Source organism: Meleagris gallopavo, chromosome 11, assembly GCF_000146605.3.
Source record: "Meleagris gallopavo isolate NT-WF06-2002-E0010 breed Aviagen turkey brand Nicholas breeding stock chromosome 11, Turkey_5.1, whole genome shotgun sequence".
Taxonomy (NCBI): Eukaryota; Metazoa; Chordata; class Aves; order Galliformes; family Phasianidae; genus Meleagris; species Meleagris gallopavo.
In genome coordinates, this window is record NC_015021.2 from 22,452,607 (window position 1) to 22,462,610 (window position 10,004).

A 10,004-nucleotide genomic window follows, 5' to 3' on the forward strand; every position below is an offset into this window, starting at 1 on the left:
GGTAACGGGTGAACGGTTGGACTGGATGATCTTTTAGGTCTTTTCCAATCTTGGTGATTCTATGATTCTATGATTGACGTTGACATTTTAAAACGTTATTATCAGTGCTTCTTGCATGGGGGGTGGGTTCAGAACTTTCTTCTTTATAAACAACAACAACAAAAAAAAGAGAATAAAAGAAAAAGAGCAGCCGCTCCCCCTGGCTGCACTGGGAACCCATGGGACAGATCTGACCTGCTGTCAGACAGGAGGTCCTCAGCATGTGGAACCACTGCCCTGGGGGCCCTGGAGAACACTGAGGGCTGGAGGGAAGAAGGGGCTCAGCTGTAGGCTGTGGTGGAAGGAAGGTGGAAAGAAAGCATTCAGCCTCACAATTTGCTTCCAGAGAGCTGCTACAGTGGGTGCTGCCAATGGCAGAGGGAGATGTCCTGCTCAGCAATTCGCCTGAGCAGGCTGTTTGTCAGCATGAGACCGGTGAGAGAGGGCACTTGTCAGCTCCTGCTGTGATGCGGGGTCCTGAGGTGTGAGGGGGTTTGGTTTCTCTCCTTATTGGCCCAGGATCTGGACCATGTGCAGATGCACCTGGAAGAAGTGAGGTTCTTTGATTTATTTGGCTACAGCGAGGAAACGGGAGCCTGGCAGTGCTTCATGTGCAACAACCCTGAGAAGGCAACAGGTGAGTGCTCTGCGGGCGGGCTGCAGCCAGGGGTGCAAAGCAATGTGGTTCTGCACTGTGCAGGAGTGCTGCTGGTGGTGGTGGTTGTACAAAAGCAAAGCTAACTTCCCAGCGTGGCAGAGATGCTGTCTGTTTCCATTGGAAGTCTTCATGAAACTCATCTCAGCGTTCCTGGTGAGATTTGGGATGTAAACCCACAACTCTGCATGATTGCTAATGCATGGGGAGGGCTCTGTGCCCATCCTGCAGCACACAGATAATGGGGCTGCCTCTGCCTGGCTGCATCCCATGTGCCACCCCTTAGGGGACATCAGCACTGATATTGCACCTGACCTGTGTCCTCTCTCAGGGCATCCCAGGGATGTTGTCCAGGGACTCCACTTCCTTTAACGTCATTGTGTCTGTAGGGCACATCTTAAGAGCAAGGCAGTGCTTAGGAACAGCCATGATACTTCAACTACCTTAGAAAACAAGGTGAGGAGAAATGAACTTCGTCCCAAGGTAAAAGATTCTGGTGCAGGATAGCTTTTCCTTGGAGGATTTTGCTACAACTTGACTGCATGCACAATTCTGGCTGAGAATTATGAATAATTTGGCCAAGCCTTTGAATAGCTTGCTGATTCAGCTATCTGCTTGAGCAGCTGCCCTCATTCAATGGGGCATTCCCCACTCTTCCTCCTTCTGTAGCTCTCATATGGGACTCATCTACCACAGGAGAAGACATGGTCTGAGCTGTAAGTCACTCCATTGGCCCTACTGTGCTTTGTCCATCACATCGGAATGAGATGGATGTCAAGCCATGAGGAAAATGAGCCCATCTTGTTTAAAACACCAAATCTTATTGGAGCTCGATCCTCAGTTCTTAACACCCTGAGAAGTCCAAGTGAGTGAAGTGCTTAGTGGTAATACAGCTCAGATGCACGAGAGGGAGGAAGATAGTGGATGAAAACCTGCAGGTAAACGTTCCTGAAATGGGGGTGTGGAGCTATGGGAAGAGTGGTGCCAGAGTGGGAGACACTCGGGGCTCATTGGAGGGTTTATGAGTCGTGACAGAAGAAAGGGCTCCGAGGTCTCCTGGAATGGGAGAGAAATGTAAAGGCTGTGACACATCTTTTATCCTGTTCCACAGTGGGACAGACCCTTTGGAAATCCCAAGTACTTTTGAAAGAAAAGAAAGTCATTCCTCCCTCTCAGCAATGCTATTTAGCAACCCGGTCCTTCAAGAAGGAATTCAGAAGCAAATTCTTTTTCCATTATTTTCGTTTGTTTTCTGCTAATGTTGGGTTTTTGTGACATTTTTTGGATACTGTGTTGCAAGATGCCATTTATCCTGGGGACTTAGGGAAGGATTATGCCCTGAAGCCTGGATCTTGCTGTGCTCTGTGGTGCTGTTTGCAGATGCAGTTGTGCTTCAGCAATGCAGTGGATGAACCCAACGCAGCAATCAGCACAGAGAAAGTTTGACCATTTCACATGCATTCTTCTCACTTGAAAGCATTACTTAGACAACCACGCTCTCCCAGAAGTGCTGCTAAATCATCCTGAGTTGTTTTGTTCCTGCTACCCCTGAGCCAAGGAGAGAGGGAGCATTCCTGCAAGCCTGACTCATCTGCCCACATCCACATACGCACGCTGGCTCTGCTGCTGGTCCCAGAGCTGGGAAAACCAAACTGCACCATTTTCTATTTTATTTTTTTGTAACAATAACCATTCAAGTGTGGATGTAAGGCATTAGAAGCGTTAGTCAGCACTGCGTGCCTCTTGTTGGGAAAAGCTGGCTTTTAGGAGCTGCATTTCTACATAACCTCCCGCGCTGACAGTTGGCTCACAAGCCTTTGCACACCAAAAATTCAGTAAAACCACTCGATAGCCTGCGAGGGAATTGCAGTGCATGCCTTGTTCTGGAAGCTTACAAAGAAATCGCAGTAATCCCCGTGGGCTGCAGAGGAGACATCGTGCCCATGGGCAATGATTCGGGTAAAACGGAAGGCTTTTTATGAATTCCTCCTTCAAAAAGCAATTCGCTCAGAAGAGCCCGCACCGTGTTAACTTGGGGATGCATTTATCTTTTGCTAGCAGTGGTGATTATCTGGTGAACTGAAATATCCCCGCTGTAATGCTTGCTTGAAAATCATAAAAAATGGCATTCAGTAACGTGTCCTTTCCAGGTTTTTAACAAAACCAAATGTGATGATTAATGAAGGAGAGCCAATCCATATTCCCTTAGGTTAATTGCATTTATCTTCTGCCTGCCACCCACACATTCCATTCTTTCAAGTTAAGAGGGGCTTATTATCATTGAGATCATTCATGATGGGACTGAATTTTTGTGGATGGCTTCATTTCATCAAACAGAAGATTTAATGCTTTGCTTTTTTCTTGAGTTCGCCTTGGAAGGATGTCAGGTTTTGTTTTGTTTTTGTTACTTTTGTTCAGTACCAAAACAACTCGGAGCCTGGCACACTGCAATTCTGCAAGGAAAATAAGATGCAGGCAATAGAAAATAATTCCAGCTTACATCATGGTGGACACTTACATCAGTGGGTGTTATTTGGGGTTGAATTGATTTTGGAGTTAGTCTTCCTCCACTGAGATGGTTTAAAAAGCAATGGATATTATGGCAGGGAAAAAAGCATCATTTTTATTTTTAGGGTAGTGTTTAGTATAGACCCAGTCCAATAATGCTTATGTGGAGAAAATCTTTCCTCTTTGATCAGTATCAGATTAGCATATTTCTCTAAAGATGCCTAATCCTGTTCTTTAAAAGTAAGTGAAGGACAACTCAGGAGTTGTTGCTTAGGTAAATCGACCTCCTGCTAGAATGTGGGATTAGTTCTGCCTTGTGGCTGAGCTCTGGATCTCAAGGTGCCCTTCCATGTTCTGAGAAAAATGGCTCTATGTAGATTTTATCACGTCACATCTAGATCTTTGCTTGAAAAACTGGAGAGAATGCACTTCCTCAGTTTCCCATGACATGAATGAGCGTACAGAAGATCAGCCATTTCTGTATCGCTCTTCTGGAGCCTTCTCAGTTTGCCTAGAGCTGAGCAAATCAAAACTAGACACGATATTCCGGTGATTAGGATGTGTATTGAGGAAGTGCACGTTCCACCTGCCAGCTGATTGCACTTTTTTAATCCTTCTAACTGCATTAAAAATGCAGATGCTTCTTCCACATAACGATGCTCTGTGTGGTAAGCCACGGGTCAGCAGGAACTGAGTTTGGTTCTGGCAAGAGTTCAGAGTGAATCTCTGCCTTCCTGGGGCAGTGTGGGTCCACTCCCGATGCCCTGTGCCTGCACAGCCCCATGCATGGACACCTACTTTGCACACACCGTGCACTCAACGATGGCCAAGTAAAATCCCAGTAAGGACTGGGGTGGGCAGCTCTGGGAGCTTTGTGGAAGTGCAGATCGGCTGCAAAGGGAAGTTTTCCCACTGCAGGAATGGTAAGTCATTGGGGCAGCTTGCCTGGAGAGGTCGTTGAGATTTTCACATCCCAGGTCATTAAATCTTTGAGTAACCTGGCCTGACCCCAGAGCCAACCTTGCTGTGAGCAGGAGGTGGGATGACCAACCCCTCGAACTCCCTTGCAGCTGAATTATTCTGCCTCTCTGTGAAGTTAACTGCAATCAAAACAAGCAAAAGGACTTAGAAAAAAATATTGGAAAAGAGCTTCATTCTTATCTTTCATGAATCTTTTTCTTCTAATCAGACCCTCAGACATACTGGCATCTGCTTCATTATGACGACTTTGGAAGCTGACATCAGAATTCCCCATGGACCTCTTAGTGGATGTAGGCGAGAAGTGCTCTGTTATCATTGGTTCCAGCCCCGAGTGCTTAAAGACAGACCAGCATTTCTTCAGTAAATCCTGTTTGTGAAAGACTTTGGCCATGAAAATCCAGTTTAGGCCAAAATTACATGTTAACTTCCTTTCCCATGTTGCTTTCCTGACCACCAACCATCTCAGTGCCCAAACGTTTTGTGCCTTAAAGCTTCTTAGTTTGGCTTAAAACATGTTCCTACTGCCCTGGAATCAGCACTGCTTCACAAAGCCTAACCATTGAGCAAATGTCTTTCCATATCAAATCTTTCTATAGCTCCATCCAGATGACATCAAGGTCTGAAAGTTACTGTGCACTGTGTTACTGTGAGTCATTTAGAGTGTTCATTTAGAAAAAAGATTCCCTCCACCAAGAGGCTGCTCACGTGAATGGGAAATGATGGGAATGATGGAGGTATGGGGCTGCGAGGAGTGCAGAACAAACTCTCTTTATCACAGAAATCACGGGCACGGTTCCCTGTTGTGGCTAAAACTTGGCCACCCCCATTTTCATTCAGTGCATCTCCTTCCAGAGACAGAAATATTTACAGTCTTTCATGAGGAAATTGAAGCAGTACACACTGAAGACCCCCAAAGCGTGTGTTACTGCCAATGTAAACAGCGCTGGGGAAAAAACCACATTCCTGATCTAAACCTGCTGCGTCTGTCACCACCTTCTGCCCCAGCTGCAGGAGCACCGCAGTGCAGTTGGGGGGAGCAGAAGCAGTTGTGTCTCCCTCTCTTCCTCCTCGCTGACCTGGGCAGATCTTTCATTTAACACACACTCCGTACAGATGGCATTCAGCCATGCATTGCGCAGGTGCTGGTTTTGCTGCTGTCACTTAGGGAAGCAGAAAGGCTGTGGTGTTGGTTGATGGTAAGTAAGTAAATTTTGCTGCAAAAGGTCCAGGGGAGGTTTAGGTTGGATATCAGGAAAAACAACTTTGCAGAAAGGGTTGCTAAGCACTGGAATGGGCTGCCCAGGGAGGTGGTTGAGTCACCATCCCTGGATGCGCTTAAAAACCGTTTGGATGTGATGCTGAGGGCCATGATTTAGCAGAGGGTTGTTAGAGTTAGAGTTAGTGTGGTTAGGTTGTGGTTGGACTTGATGATCTTTAAGGTCTTTTTGAACCTGAGAAATTCTATGATTCTATGAAAAACGTGAGTGTGCAGCTGGAAGCACAGGCAGATCGTGCTGGTGGGCGCACAGCAGTGAGTGGGGAGCGAGGTATCCTGCCCATAGCACTGCAGAGCAGGAGCAGAACTCTGTGCTGAACTCTGCAGCGCGGCGTGAAGCCATACAGACAACTTAAGTGCTGGCCTCCAGTTGTACAGAGTAATAAATTCTTGCAGGGCTGAGGAACAACTGGGAGGCGTGATGCTGAGGATAAGTATGTGATGAACAGGGGACTGAAGGAAGAATTGCAGCCTGCTGCAGCTGCCAGGCCTCCCAGGCAATGTATGACTAAGGCTGGGCACTGGGATCAGGAGGAATGCAGGCAGAGCTGTCAGCCAAACTGTGGATATTCAGCACTGCAACAGAGGGTGGAGATAACCCCTGCTCTGTGATCTCCCCCCCAGAAGTGAACCAGGACGGGCAGCCGCTGATGGAAGGCAAGCTGAAGGAGAAGCAGGTCCGCTGGAAGTTCATCAGGAGGTGGAAAACTCGCTACTTCACCCTTGCTGGAAACCAGCTGCTCTTTCGGAAAGGAAAATCCGTAAGTACAGAGCACATCAGCTCACCTCCTGTGTTTATCTCCTCTGCATCACCGTTCCCAAGGGTTCCACCACATGGCTTTTGCCATGGACCTCATGCTCCATCCAGCCACCTCCAGCTGAGCCTTTGCTCCCAGCGCCTGCTGGGGAAACCAGTTCTATCCCAGCTGACACCAGGGTGCTCCGGCACCACGAGTGCATCCATTACCAATGGAATGATGATGTAAATCTGGCTGTCCATCCTGCCTAGCAATTATTACACTGCATAAACACCATTTCAATAAACTCTGCTTAGATAAATATATTTTCCCCCTTGCAGAGCGTTCCCATAACAGGCGTTGTTTGTGCAGGAAGTACAGGTTTGTTTAAAGCAAGGTGATGCCAAAGTGCTGCTCTCCCAAAGGAACCGAGTGTTGTCTTTCACTTCTTGCCCTCATCTAAATTCAGAGCAACTCTGCTGAAATTTCTGTGAAATCATTTGGAAGTGACACCAGTGTGACTCAGAGACAAATTCATTGCTGGGCATGGACGAGCAGGTAATTAAATCCAGTCCTCATTAGTTCTTACTTGCCCGTCAGTAGAAACTAACTATCCTCAGCTGTTCACAATGAGGATTATCAAACATGGCGCAAAACAGACCTTTTATTTTTGTTGCAACAGCACTCTCTTCGGTAATCCAAAAATAGCAGCATCCTCCAGCTGCAGCCAAGCCTTAATATTTCTGGTAAATAATCTTTTTCATTGCAGAAACCCAGCAAAGCTCTCTAAGCCTCTGAAATGGCTTCCTGAGCCCCTTCCTCTGAGGACTGCAGCAGGGAGGGCATTGGCCCTTGCAAACAGAACAGCTTTTTCTTTACTTTCTGGTGACTTTTTCTGATGAATTGAGATTTTGAAGACATTTCAATCCATACAGTGCCTCAGCTTCGGCTCAGGACTGGCTGAGGTTCATTTTTTGCAGTGCTGGAGTAGTTGTCATTTCTTTTAGCATGGTGATTGGCTGAAGGAAATGCATTTAACGGAATGGATTTAATTGGCTACGCAAACAAGGCAGGCGAAAGTCACACTGAACACCTTGGTTCCCCTGGGATGCTATTGGGGTGGAGCAGTCGCCCCTGGCACTGCGCTCTCAGTGCTCTCCTAGTTGATGTGAGGAGATGGTCAGACAGCAGAGTTTGCTAAATGGCAGAATTCATATAGGTTAACTTCCCTTCCATAGCTCTCAGATCCAAGCTTCTTTGTTTCCTCTGGAGCTGCACACAAATATCTGGCTCATCGAGGAGCAGACTGGCGTCCAGCCCCCAGGGACTGAGGTGGTTGTGCCTGGGCAATCAGTCCTCCAACTGCTGCCTTATATCCTGTTACCAACTACATTTTTTGCTTAAATTAGAAAGTCGAGATGTTAACCATTGCCTGGGCTGCAGTGTGGGAGCCCCCCGTGCCCTGCAGCCTGTGTTGTGTGCAGGCTTGGGGTTGACTGCTGCACACACCAGCAGAGGGTCTTGCCTGGCTGTGCACCGTGCTTTGTCTTGCTTCGTGTCTGCATCTGGTGGGAAGGGGCAGTTTGCTCTCAGTGCCACGAAGTCTGTCCAGCATTGGACTGTGAGCAGACAGCGAGATGCTGTGCTGGGGCAGCAAGCAGCAGGAGGGAGGTCCCACCAGCAACAGGATAGCTGCAGGACTCACCAATAGCACAGCAGCCATGACGGCTGGTAAATAGCTCTGCGTTTAGAAAGGAAAGAGGTTCTGCCTCATCTGGTGCTCATCGCAGGGCTGAGCGGGACAGCTCTGCTCCAGCTGCACAGCACATCCGGCACTGCTGCTCAGGGATGGGCACACGTGGGTGCTGGGACTGTCACACTGCTTGTCTGGAAGCCCAAAGCAGCACAGAGGAGACACAGCAGGGCGGCCAGCTGGCTGTGAGTGCCTCTTTCCCACCGCAAACCTTCCCTCTGCAGATGTACCCACGCGGATGCTCTTTGCTCTGAGTAAGCAGTGGGATTGCCAGCGGGTGAAGGGAGGCAGGAGACAACCGAAACAGAAGAGGTTCAAAATGAGCCACATCCCACAGTCCTGGAAAATTGTGATAAACAGTATTCAAAGAAATGTGCCACGGGTACAATCAGCTTTCTTGAGCAGCTTTTAGCAGTGTGTGCATGACATCCCATCAAGGGAGAACAGTGGTTCTGCTCGATACCTGTTGGCAGGTCTGGCTCACGGGGTGCAAAGTTTTCCCCCTGAACTTGTTGTTGTTTTGCATTTGCTGTGATCAAATTCTCAGTGTTTAATGTGGGTCTGATTTCAGTGCAGAGCTACTTACTGCTGTCATAGAATCATAGAATCCTAGAATGGCCTGGGTTGAAAAGAACCACGATGATCATCTAGTTCCAACCCCTCTGCTGTGTGCAGGTTCGCCAACCAGCAGGCCAGGCTGCCCAGAGCCACATCCAGCCTGGCCTTGAATGCCTGCAGGGATGGGGCATCCACAGCCTCCTTGGGCAACCATAGAGCCTGTTGGTGTTGTGTCCATGCATGGGGAATCCATGTGGTTGGAGCAGAAAGCTTTTGGAAAACCTGCCTTACTCCTCTTGCTAAAAAGCCTAAGAATCTCTACAGGAGAAACATACACAGCATGGGGGGATTGGGGCTCACGTCTCATCTGGAGACCGCAGCTCGTGTCTGTTTGGTGAGCTCACAGACCTCCCACAGGAAACTTCTGTGACTCTTTGCAGCCATCTCTGCTGCTCCCTGCATCCCATCCCCACTCTTACAGTGATCCTGAGATTTCACAGATGTGCTGCTGTCTGCTTTCAAACCACAGCACGACTGAGCTGTGCCATGCTCTCCATTCCCTATTTAAAACTGCCGTGGCTTCCTTTGCATTCCAGAGTCAGGCACGAAATACCTCTTCTGTTTTCCAAAACCAGCACAAGGAGTGGCTGCTCCCCTTTTGGTGGAAGCCCCAGCGTGTGAACTTGGTTCTGTTTATCTTCCCCACTCTGTGTTTCAGAAAGACGACCCCGACGACTGCCCCATTGAGCTCAGCAAGGTGCAGAGTGTCAAAGTGGTGGCCAAGAAGCGCCGGGACCGCAGCCTGCCCCGGGCCTTCGAGATCTTCACCGACAGCAAGAGCTACGTCTTCAAGGCCAAGGATGAGAAGAGCACGGAGGAGTGGCTGCAGTGCATCAACGTTGCTATCGCACAGGCCAAGGAGAGGGAGAGCAGAGAGGCCACCACGTACCTGTAGGGCTGCAGTGCTGAGCCCCACTGCTCTGCACCCTCCGTGGGCTGCCCGGGGTGGTGGGCAGCTGCTGGGACATGGGAGGCTGTGGGGTGGCTGTAATGCTGCCAGAAGACCCAGTGCTGCTATCCGTGTGCAGGTAGAGACGTAGCTGCCACGTCCACATGCAAAGTACAGCTTTTCCTTCAGCCTGATTGCCTGCAAGCTGGGAGATGTGGCTGGAAAGCAGCCCAGGTCCAATCCTACAGCTCGGGTATCCATGGCCTTGGTGCTGCTGGGAGCACCCCACCATCCCAGGGCTTCCTGCATTCCTCCACCCGCAAAACGATCGTCCTCCTCCTTATTTAATCTCAGTGCTTCTTGCCTTTTTCCTGTCCTATGAATAAAAATCACAGTTGCTTCTCCCTTCAGGTCAGAGATGGGGCGATTTTAAAGATTTAACAGTGAAGAAAAATAAATTTAAATATTTAAGTGTTTTGGTTTCTTGCCTCCTTCTCTGACTTTGCCCCCATCTGTAACCAACATAATTTTAAAAAACTGTTTTCCTT

The 10,004-nt window shown here is 48.6% G+C and overlaps 1 protein-coding gene across 5 annotated transcripts in view; it reads left to right on the forward strand.

Moving 5' to 3' along the window:
- The window catches only part of VEPH1 (ventricular zone expressed PH domain containing 1), a 58,941-nt gene extending 49,355 nt beyond the window's left edge, over nucleotides 1–9,586 (forward strand). For 4 of the 5 annotated variants that reach the window (XM_019619208.2, XM_019619207.2, XM_010716997.3 and 1 more), the window contains 3 exons: nucleotides 559–676; nucleotides 6,084–6,220; nucleotides 9,226–9,586. In XM_019619208.2, the coding sequence (XP_019474753.1) occupies nucleotides 559–676; nucleotides 6,084–6,220; nucleotides 9,226–9,462 (492 nt within the window). In that variant the 3' untranslated portion in view covers nucleotides 9,463–9,586. Of the gene's footprint in view, nucleotides 1–558; nucleotides 677–6,083; nucleotides 6,221–9,225 lie in introns of those variants that run through there. The other variant, XM_010716998.3, reaches the window with a different exon arrangement.
- The last annotated feature ends 418 nt before the right edge of the window (nucleotides 9,587–10,004 follow it).